Source organism: Terrapene carolina, unplaced genomic scaffold (genome assembly GCF_002925995.2).
Source record: "Terrapene carolina triunguis isolate 2854851 unplaced genomic scaffold, T_m_triunguis-2.0 Scaffold210, whole genome shotgun sequence".
NCBI classification, from domain to species: domain Eukaryota; kingdom Metazoa; phylum Chordata; order Testudines; family Emydidae; genus Terrapene; species Terrapene triunguis.
The window spans coordinates 44591522-44602899 of NW_020664561.1; the positions used below are offsets into that span (position 1 = coordinate 44591522).

At 43.2% G+C, this 11378-nt stretch overlaps 1 protein-coding gene across 1 annotated transcript in view; it reads left to right on the plus strand.

Annotated features, from left to right (window-relative positions):
• The window catches only part of LOC113407302 (ubiquitin carboxyl-terminal hydrolase 33), a 95669-nt gene that overhangs the window by 30410 nt on the left and 53881 nt on the right, over positions 1-11378 (plus strand). The window contains exons 5-6 of the mRNA XM_029912372.1: positions 4961-5113; positions 9725-9824. Of these exons, the coding sequence (XP_029768232.1) occupies positions 4961-5113; positions 9725-9824 (253 nt within the window). The remainder of the gene's footprint in view (positions 1-4960; positions 5114-9724; positions 9825-11378) is intronic.

The following is an 11378-nucleotide window of genomic DNA, read 5'->3' on the forward strand; positions in this document are numbered from 1 at the left end:
GATAGATTTATCTGCTGTCATTTCTAACAACGTCTCACATTCTTGTTCAGTTTCCTTTAATTTCTGGACAATAGCCCATATCTAACTGAAGCTCTTTTTATCCATTTAATCCATCCCTCTAGTATTCTAGATAGCCATTTCTGATCTTTGTTACTTGATATGTGGAGTAAAAAATCCCTGAAGTGGCCTTTCTAGCTTGAGAAACAATTAAGGTTGATGTCAGTTTGTCACTCCCTCTCATTTTCACTAGCTTTCTTGCTTTCTCTCTCTTGCATTTGGCTGTGCTAGAAATAATTATTTTTAACTCCTCCACTTTGAGAATATTGAGCCCTTGCTGTAGAAGTTTGTAGCAGTTTATTGTAGGCTTCTACATAGCTGAAGCTGCAGGTGAAGGCTAATCCTGATAATTAAGGAAGTTCTACTTAATTATTTCAGTTACTCTGCTGAAAATGAATGTAGGAAATGCCCTGTTTCCCCGAAAGTAAGACATCCCCCGAAAATAAGACCTACTTCCAGTTTTGCCTCTCGCTGTAATATAAGGCATCCCCCCGAAAATAAGACCTCCCCGATAATAAGGCCACCCCGGAATATAAGGCCCCGAAGCTCCAGGAAAAATAAGACCTCCCCTGAAAATAAGACCTAGCGCATCTTTGGGAGCAAAAATTAATATAAGACACTGTCTTATTTTCGGGGAAACAGGGTGTCACCGTTTCTAGCAGCTTTGTTATCCAAAAGTCTGCAAGTCAAAAACACTGGCATTGTTCAAGGCCATATTAACAGAGAAAATTTTATCTGTAGCTTACAACAGCTTGCACAAGAAGTGTACTTTGCCCCAAAGCTCTGTGTACTATTAAAGTACCATAGTAGGCTGTGAGCAGGGACTCGGGTGGAGTGGTCATATGAGGGAAGGAAGGTGCGAAGGGGGTGTGTGTGTGTGTGTGTGTGTGTGTGTGGAAAAGAGTGTCTTTGAACCCTGTGCAACAGCAGGGCTGCTTCCATGCCATTATTTATGATAGCACCTGCATGTGTTGTGCACTTTCCAAACACTCTTGTAATGAGAAGCGTACAATTTTTATATATGGTATTGTTTGAGTCACTGTAGGGAACTTGTGAGGAGTCTTTCAGCGACACTTAAATGTGACAATGTACCGCTTTGAGGATGAGCTTGGGAATATCATATCATGTATAGAAAGCCATGTGGAAGAATCCACAGGGTTGATTTATGTGAGAAGCTGGCAAACTGTCAGAAGAGACTTGGAGACTTGGTGGAGCAAAGGGGACAGGGGCAACATGAAGCTTGTTAAGAGAGAGTAAGTAGGGAGAGACAGAGCTGTGTAAGTGGTGACAAGAAGCTTAAATGTGATGCAGAAGCAAATGGGGAGCCAGTGGGGGGATTCAGAGCGGGAAGTTATGATCAAATCAATAGCCAAGCAATGTAAGTTTAGCCAGCAGCGCTCACCGTGTGTTTGAAAGAGAGAGCGTTCACCGTGTGTGTGAGATTGCTCACTGTGTGTATGCGTGTGTGTGTGAGAGAGAGAGAGAATGCTCACCGTGTGTTTTTGGATGGCTGGAGAAGAGAGGCCTCTGGGACTTGGAGTAATTAAGATCTGAATGAGATATTTGACTGGAGAGAGAAGGACAGATGTTGGAGATATTGAAGAGGAAGTGGCAGGATTTGGAAATAGCTTGGGTGTATGGGACAAAGGAAAGGGAGGAATTAAAAATGACCGAGATTGCAGACCTGAGTGACAGGGAGGAGGATGACATTATCAATAGTGATAGAAAAAGAGGGAAGAGGAGAAGGTTTGAGAAGAGATAAGGAGTTGGGTTTTGACCATGTTCTATTTAAGACATCCAGGAGGAGAGATGTTGGAGAGAGAAGATGAGAGTACAGATGGATAGGAGACTTAGTGCTGGAGAGAGATTTGTGAGCCATCAGCCCAGAGGCGACTGCTGAAGCCATGTGAACCGATTATTGCCCAAAAATAAGGTTTAAAGTCAGAAGATCAAAGGGCCAAGGACAGAGCCCTCTCACAGAGTGAGAGAAAGGAGGCGGATCCACTGAAGAAATAGTCAGAGAGGTAAGAGGAGACCCAGGAGAGGGCAGTATCTGGAAAGCCCAGTGTGAGATATGATATCAAGGAGAGGATGATCTATAATATTAAACACAGCAGGAAGATCAAAGGGGATGAAGGCAGAGTAGAGGCTGAGATTTGTGTAGGAAGAAATAGTTGGAGACCCTAGAAAGAGAGGTTTCAGTAGAGTGGAAACACTGGAAGCCAGATGGAGGGGGTCCAAGACTGGATTGGAGGAGAAGTAACTGCATTGATAGTAGACTGTTCAAGGAGTTTAAAGGCATGAGCAATCTGGGGCTGTAGCTGGAGGCATAGGTAGGACTGAGGGATGGTTTTTGGAGGACAGGGGAGACCAGGACATTGTTCATATTGTAAGGGAAGAGGTTGAGAAAGAAGGATAAGGGAAGAATGAGCAATAGAAGTAAGGAGACGGGAAGAGGAATGGGATCACTGGGGAAGATATGGGTGTTTATAGGAGAAAAGGCAAAAGACCTTAAAGCTGGTGACAGGAGAAAGGGAAGAGGAGGTGCAAGGGGGAGATTCCTGGTGGATTTTGTTGATTTTTGTTGTTTGTTTTTGTTTTTCTCTCTCTGAAAGTCTGCAAGATCCTGTGCAGAGAGATAGGAAGGGGAGAGATTTAAGGAGGGACTTGAATGGTGCCAAGAAGTGATGGAGACTGTGGGCATGGGACTCAATGTGGGAGAAGTGTAGTTGCTCCTTCAGATGATAGTTGAAGGAGAGGGAATCTGCAGTGGAGGAAGTTAGTGAGGTCCCAGGATGTTCAGCAGCACAAGAACAGTAATGGAGAGAGCAGATGCTGGGAGCAAGACAGGTCTGGAATTGGTGTAATGGACTTCACTGTGGTAGAAAGGGGCATGGGTGGAGGAAAAAGCAGAGTGGAGAGTGGACAAGAGGGTTGGGAGGAGGGACCTGATCTAGTAGAGAATTCACGAACATTGATAGACTGAAGATTGCAGAAGGCCCAGTGACAGGGCAGGGATGGGACAAATGTGTGGTGTGATGTTGAATGAGGGGAGGTGGTGATCAGAGAGAAGGAATTCAGATGGAGAGATCAAAGAAGAAAGGAGTGTTGGATGAAAATATATTGTGTTAGGGATTCCGAAGCAGGAGCTTCTGGGTCCGCTCTTACAGCAGCAGTCTCCAAACTTTTGAGGGTTGCACCCCGCCCCATCCCAGTCTGTGCCCTCCCTTCCCCCCACCCCCCGAGCCTAGAGCAGTGCTGTGGCTCCTGGGGAAGGGAGGGAGGGATATGGACAGGGGTAAGGGGGCCAAGGCTGGGGATGGGTCTGGGGCTGCGGCCAGGGGCCAAGGCTTAAGGCAAGAGCGGGAGCGGAGCTGCAGCCAGGCTGCGGCGGAGGCCAGCAGACGGGCCCGCAGCCAGGTGCAGCTCCGCTCGCAGCCTCGTCCCCAGCCTCTGCCCTGGGCTGGGAACAGAGACGCAGTCAGCGGCCAAGGCTGGGGGCTGCCGCGGGGCTGGGAGCACAGCCGTGCTGAGGCTGGGGGCAGGACTGGAGCTGGGGGTGGCTGGGACCCGCCGCACCTCTCCAGATGTTCCTCCACACCCCCCAGGGGGGGTGCGCCCCACACTTTGGGGACCTCTGTCTCACAGGAACCCACTAGCTTGGAAATTCCTACATGAGGGACCTGAGGGGTAAACGTCCTTTTCTACCATCATTTAACTCCAGATATTTGTTGGACTAAATCCAAAATGCTAAGTTACAGTTAGACTAACACTGACCTGTATGAGATTAGAAATATCAAAGAACTTAGGCTTTATAAGGCAGCATGCTTGAGACCCGCCCTTTCATTATTCTGCTTGAACATAACTACATACTTGAACCCGAGCAAATCAGCCATAGGATTGTCAGGATTGTTATCCATTGTATATCTGAAGAGAACGCACATGCTACTGTTCTGATGTTTACAATTTGAGATAAATCTTGATTTTGGGGCAGTTCCGAGTACATAGACTGTACTTAAAAGTCCTTTCTACTATAACAGTTTGACTAACTGGATTCAGGATATATCCCCAACATTTTGTGGTTCCTGACAGTCTTGTTTGTAGTTTTCTAAGAACTGAACTAAAATGTCTTTTTTTTACATTCCCATATGACCGCTGTTCAAGGGCCAAAGGCTTGATTACTTGCTATCTCCAGGGGAGATTTTTAAATACTGACCTAGAAGTGAAAACAAACTCTATCCCATTGGTAGGGCCCTGGGTAATGGTAATTCATGGCAGTGAAAAACCCATCACAGACCATGAAATCTGATCTCCCGCATGAAATCTTGCACAGGGCTGGGGACTCCTACCCGGCGCAGGGCTCCAGCTGCTAGTTCCAGCTGGGGATGGGGAGGGATGAGACTTCCTCTTCCCCTGGCCCCCCTACAATAGCCTTATGACCCTCCCACCCTGACTGCCTTTGGGTCAGGACCCCTACGGTTACAAAACCATGAAATTTCAGATGTAAACATCTGAAAATGTGAAATTGACTAATTTTAAAATCAGCTGGCCATGAAATTAACCAAAATGGACCATGAATTTGATAGGGCCCTACCAATATCCAGATACTTTCTTGGCCAGTGAATTGTAACAGTTTAAGATGATTATGGACAACACTTGTACTGATAGTTAAAGCAGACATACCTCTTGGATGGTGTTTGTAATGTGGTTTGGACCCCTTCAATCTAGGTGTTGCGAGTTAAAAGCTTGGGTTTCAGGAGCAGCTGAATTGCTGCTAGAGTTAATATTTTTACCTTGTACGTGTTAGTCTTTTTTGAAAGATTTCACGTATTAATACATTAAACCTCAGTGTGTCCAAGCCAGAACTGTAAGTTCCGAAATTATTTTTTTTCTTCTGTTTTAGGACACAAAGCACTGTTTAACTGTCAACCTTACCACCCTGCGTGTCTGGTGTTATACATGTAGCAAAGAGGTATTTTTGGATAGAAAATTGGGATCTCATTCTCCATTACCAAATGCCAGACTGTCTCACCAAACACAAGGAAATAGTGTACAGGTATGTTCTTTAAACAAGTGAAATACACACAGACCTTGTTTTAGCTGTGCTTTGTCTTATTTCCCAGTTGTGTCTTATCTGGTGTTGGAAATAATATGATTCTCTGTACTGTACTCTTCCCTTCTTATGTCTCTGAGGACTAATGCACCTTAACGCCCAACCTACATTAAATCTTTCTGTGTATCATTCTATTTGTTTCCCAAGAATGATGTTATGAGTGTATTTTATTTAATCTTTTAAATCAACCAGAGAATATGAAATTACATTTGAGTTTTTAAGATGGGAATAATCATTTAGCTTTGCTTCCCATCCTGTGGTTAGTGAGAAGTTTTTAATTGTCACATTCAAATTATTACTGGCTACTGTATGCAGAAGAGTAAGTTGTTTTGGTGTCTGTTTATGGAGCCTCTAGCCAAAGAGAGGTTCAGATTCACATGGAGACACAAGTATTGTGTTTATCAGGAGAAACATGCAGGCAACTGTCAGTCTGTATTCATTCAGCCACTAATATAAAAAAATTTAAGAGGATTTGCATGACCTTATATTTCTGGTATAGCTCAGTAAAACTTACTGGGTTTGCATCGTTATAAATTACTAACAAGGTATGTAATTTTTTTCTTATTGGAGATTTTTTTTCCCCATTGAGCAGTACATCCACAGTTGTTGTAGTAATTTTGGTCTCTTTAGCTATGATATATGCTTCCTCAGAGGGCAGGAGTAAATGATCTCTGTGTGTGTGTGTGTGTGTGTTTTAAAAGAAAAGTGAACAATAACTTAATCATGAAAGCATGCTGTCATCAAAGACACATTAAGGTACAATTAAGTCATCAGAGAGCTGATATTATTTGTAGTGCAGTTAGGATAGTTAAGCTTTTTCACGTTTACACATGGCCAGGATTTAGGAAACTTTATAATGAAAATGAAACTAGAAATTTAAATTTCTAAACTGCCATTTATTACATGATCATAACATAGAGGAACTTGACCATTGTTAACACATAATTTATAACAATTAACATTTGTAGCTGAAAGAGTAAAATATCTAGGGGGTAGCACACTTTGTAACTTGTTTAGGCAGAGCTCATTGTGCACACCAGGGCTCCTTGCATCTCCCCTCTCCAGCTCCCTGTGTGCCACCTTCTAGCCCCTCTATTTCAGTATCAGAGGGGTAGGCGTGTTAGTCTGGATCTGTAAAAAGCAACAAAGAGTCCTGTGGCACCTTATAGACTAACAGACGTATTGGAGCATAAGCTTTCGTGAGTGAATACCCACTTCGTCAGACGCAACGTTGCGTCTGACGAAGTGGGTATTCACCCACAAAAGCTTATGCTCCACTACATCTGTTAGTCTATAAGGTGCCACAGGATTCTTTGTTGCTCTATTTCAGTGATTCCCCAATCTCTCCCCTGCCAGGGGTTTGATCTGTCCCCCATCTCCCCTCCTCCCATAGCAGAGTCCTCCATTCTTCCCTCATACCAGCGTCTCTATGTGCCACCCCCAGTCTTCCCTCCCCTCCCCATCAGTGGTTCTTTGTGCTCCCTCATTGCCCTTCCTCTCATACCAGGGTCCCTTATTGTCCATCCGTGCCAGCATCTGTTTGCACCTCCCATTTCCTCCTACCCTCATTCCAGGAGTTCTGTGTGCCATCCATGCCCGGGACAATCTGTGTTCCCTCCTTCATACTCGGGCCCCACAATTTCTCCTCACCAGGAGTTGTGTGTCTTCCATCACTTCCTAACACACACACCAGTGTCCCTCATTCCCCCACCCCGCATCTGCCAGGGGCTAGACGGACACCCCCATTTTCCCCTTTCCTCTTCCTCTCTTTCCCCCTCCCCCTCCGTTATTATTTCTCTGGGAGATAAGTCATTCATGGTGTCAACATGTTAAACTCTATGGGGAAGAATGGGTAGAGAGGAGATGAGGTATTCTGAGGCTGGAAGGTGTTAATGGGTGCCCTCAAAGAGTTGTTTGATCTATAGATAATTGGAGAGGTCCTTGAAGCTCTGGCTGTGCTAGCAGATGTCATGGGCCACATGTGTTCCCCATTTTCCTCCTTTCTGATTTTCACCAAAATTGTTAGGGTTCTGGCCATTGATGCCAAGAATATTTTGGAATTGATCAGATGTTGCATTCTAAAGCAATCACATTACAGAGAAATGCCATCAAGTTGAGGGTATAACCTCATAAGCTCTTCCAATTAATGAAAAAGAAATAGCTGAATTGGGACAAATAAAGAAAGCAGGGGGAAAAAACAGGTATTTAAAGATTCTATGTACAAGCTAAAACTATGCCATTAAAATAAACTATGCTGTATATTTTAAAAGTAAATTGAAAATACCTTCCTTGGAGAACGTACTGACTTGCACATCCAGCACATACCTATTTCTCCCACTGAAATCAGTGAGAGTTGAGGATTCTCAGCCCTTTGCAGGACTGGACCTTTTGAACAGTGCTGTGCACATTGGAACACTAAATAATTAATATTTAGACATACCGCATTTTCCTTGAGAAGCTGCATCAGAATTTCCCTGTAGTCAACAGATGAGTGATTTTAATGTGAAGAATGTTGGATAGACACTATTTATTTATATGCTTAACTACTTGTTAAATGACAGCTGAAGTTCAAATACAAGAGTAAAAAATAAGTGTGTAAAGAGTAAAGTGAATAAAAGCACAATATTTTGTGGGGTTTTTTTTCCTGGGGGAGAACATAGTACAGTAAACCCAAAAATTACAAGAAATTGATTTAAAGAAAATTATACCAGAAAATATACCGGGTATTCTTTTAACAACATATGTTGGAATCTACTAAGTGGTTGGAATCCAAGAAGATATTGGCAAAATGTATACAATACAATATTATTAGGGAAGTCACAGAAGTTCTAGGGGAAAAATACCGCTGAAGAAATGATTGAAAAATACTTGTATAACTTTAGCATGTTTTCAATTTTAATATTAGTAGATTTGAAATAGGGCATAATTTTTTTATCTTAAAACACCAACCACAGAATTCTAATTGTATAGTGTTTCAGCTAAATATATTGGATTTTCTGATGTTATTCACGTGTGCTCCTGAAATATATGATGTCTTGACTTAAACATAATGCTTGGCATGATTGCAGAATTCAGATTTGAAATGCATCCAATACCCAATTGTTTTTCTACCCTCAAGGAAGTTGCAGTGTACATGACATTGCATAAGGAGAAATTAGCATGATTTGTGACATTTGTCTTGCTTTTTACCTTAAAATTGTGCTTAGGATTTCCTCCCCTTATGTGCTCACAGAAAAATGACATAAAATACAATAACAATTTGCCTATCTCATACTGCATCTCTGTTAGGGTTGCCAACTTTCTAATCCCACAAAACCGAACACTCTAGCTCCGCCCCTTCCCTGAGGCCCTGCCCCCCGCTCACTACATTCTCTCCCTCCCCCTTCCCCCCCATTGTGGCTTGCTTTCCCCTACCCTCACTCACTTTCACTGGGCTGAGGCAGAGGGCTAGGGTGCGGGATGGGGTGAGGGCTCTAACTGGGGGTGCGGGCTCCTGGGTGGGGCCAGAAATGAGGGGTTCAGGGTAAGGGCTCTGCCTGGGGGTGCAGGCTCTGGGGTGGGGCTGGGGATGAGGGGTTTGGGGTGCAGGAGGGGGCTCCAGGTTGGGGGGGGGCTCGGGGCAGGGGGTGGGGGCTCGGGGTTGGGGGACAGGCTCTACCTCCGGCGGTGCCCAGTCAGCAGCACAGCAGGGGGGCTAAGGCAGGCTTCCTGTCTGTCCTGGCACTGTGGATCCGCACTGCGCCCCGGAAGCAGGTCCGGCTCTTAGGCAGAGGTGCGGCAGGAGGCTCTGGGCTCTGCTCTCACCCGCAGGCACCGCTTCCGCAACTCCCATTGGCCTTGGTTCCTGGCCAATGGGAGTGCGGAGCCGGTACTCGGGGTGGGGGCAGCGCGCAGAGTCCTGTGGTCTCCCCATTTAGGAGCTGGACCTCCTGGCTGCTTCCGGAACGCAGCACGGAGCCAGGACAGGTACGGACTAGCCTGCCCTAGTTCCGCAGCACCGCTAACCAGACTTTTAACGCCCGGTCGGCGGTACTGTAACCATGGGGGTCCTGACCCAAAAGGCGGTCAGGGTGCTGACCAGAGCCGCCAGGATCCCTTTTCAACACCTTCTGTCTCTCTTGATTAAATGCAGTGGGCCATCTGATGGCAAATTTTTGTGCTGACTTTCACATAATCCTTTATAAATGTTGTGTTATAATCCATTGTTATGTGGTGAATTGCAAAGCAGGCTTGCTGTTCCTGAAGCAGTGGCAGGAAATCTTACAGTGTTTGGCATTGTATTTTGACTGATCTGTTTTCTCAGCGTTTTCCAGAAACTGGTGCAGTGCTGTATTCTTACCATAAGTACCTGCTTGAATTAGTAAGCTTTCATAGCATAGCTGCAAACTACTTTTGCTTTACATAAAATGAAACATGCATTTAGAAGGCAGTTATTTTGAATGAACTCCTATGTTTAGTTCATAGGCATATGTTAGTAAAACCGTACTAACACTTAAAGAAAAAATGGATTTATAAACATAATCACACTTATATTTTGTCTTTTCTTCCAATAAGGATTTTAAAATACCTGGTAATCCAACACTGAAGATTCCTCTAGTTACTGTATTTGATGCTTTAGATATAGAGGTGGAAGAAGATGAACTGAAGACAAGAGGTAATGAAACTGGAGGATTAAAACCTACACTGTCAACTAATTGCTCTGTCCATGCCCTCACTTAAATAATTCCACCATGTACAGTATGTGTATTTCTTTGAATCCGTTCCCAGCTGTTTAGAAATTACTTCTTTTCCAGCTGGAACTATTTCCCCCCACTCTAAAATAAGAGCTGCATTTTCAGTTTGAAGCTTAACTGCAGCATCCTTTCCTTTTCTTCAGAGAAGAGGCTCTCATGTTGTTGTTTGTAGTACATCATTCACTGATAAAGAAAGCAGTTGTGATGTTTAGTGTAGTTGCTAGTTTTCATTAGACTGAACTATGTGTCATAGCCACACTAGTAACTGGGTAGTTATTGCAAAATTTGTTTTAACATTTTTGCTTTTATTTTAAAAGATGCTTTATATGAATGCTTTCTGAATACTGGTTAACATTTTGGGTCTGCAGTTCCCAGCACTCTCTTTTTTTTTTGGTTAGTAATGGATTTCATGCTCTGACAAATGCTATCAGTGCAAAAGTTAACCTAAGCCTGGTATTTATATAATGGAAAAGGGGAAAATGTAAGGGGAAAGTATAATGAAACTCCCAAAACTGAGAGGGTTTTATTTGTCGTTTATTTGTCCCCCATGTGGCATCTCTTTGAAGTCTCCAATATGGATCACTTTTATAATGAATAATTTTTGTTTACTACTTCCTTCACTTTATCTGCTGGTTATATTTTACTGAGCTGCTTTGTTGAGACACCAGTGAACATGTCAAGGCAATTCCTTCTCCTATCAATGATGGGGAGATGTTTCTATCTCATGGACCTTGTTTCTCTTTCCTTCTCTGTTCTCCCTTGACTCAGCTAGCACCAGCTTTTTGCCAGTTCAGCCTCCCTGTTGGCCCAAAGCCTTTTCCTCTGCCACTCTTGCCATCTGTCATAGCCTTCCTGTGTGCCTCCACCTCACTGATTGACCATCTGTTCTTAGATCTTTGAAAAAAATTGTTTTTTATCACCTGTCAATGCCTTAGTTTCTCTCTTCCTGCTTTTATTTGTATTTAACCCTATGATATGTTCTGGGGATACACTTTTTATATGAAAGTTGCTGTACGGATAAAGTTTTATTCTAATTCCCATTAGCACTAATAGAGTTATGTGTTTATGCTTCAAGAAAGAATAAGCTCTCACAAGTCAAATTTATCTTAATGTTTTATTTAAAAACAAATGTTAAATATTTCTGACAAGGCATATATTGGAGAGCAGGATGAAGCAATGCTAAATGTAACTGCAGTGAATAGTTCAGTTACTATTTTACCAATAAATTGTTAAAAACTTTGCTAAATAAATGTGTATTGAATAAAAGCCCAATCCTTTAAATGATTACACAGTTACTTAACTTTATGCTTGTGAACAATCACACTGAAGTTAATCATGTGTAAGTGTCTGCAGAATCAGGCAGCGCCTATGAAATTATATATAATACACACACTGTAGTTGAAAAAAACTTTTTGAAATACCCTATTGTATTTCAATATGTCCTTAGCTGTGACTGGTATTCCTTCTGCCTCTAA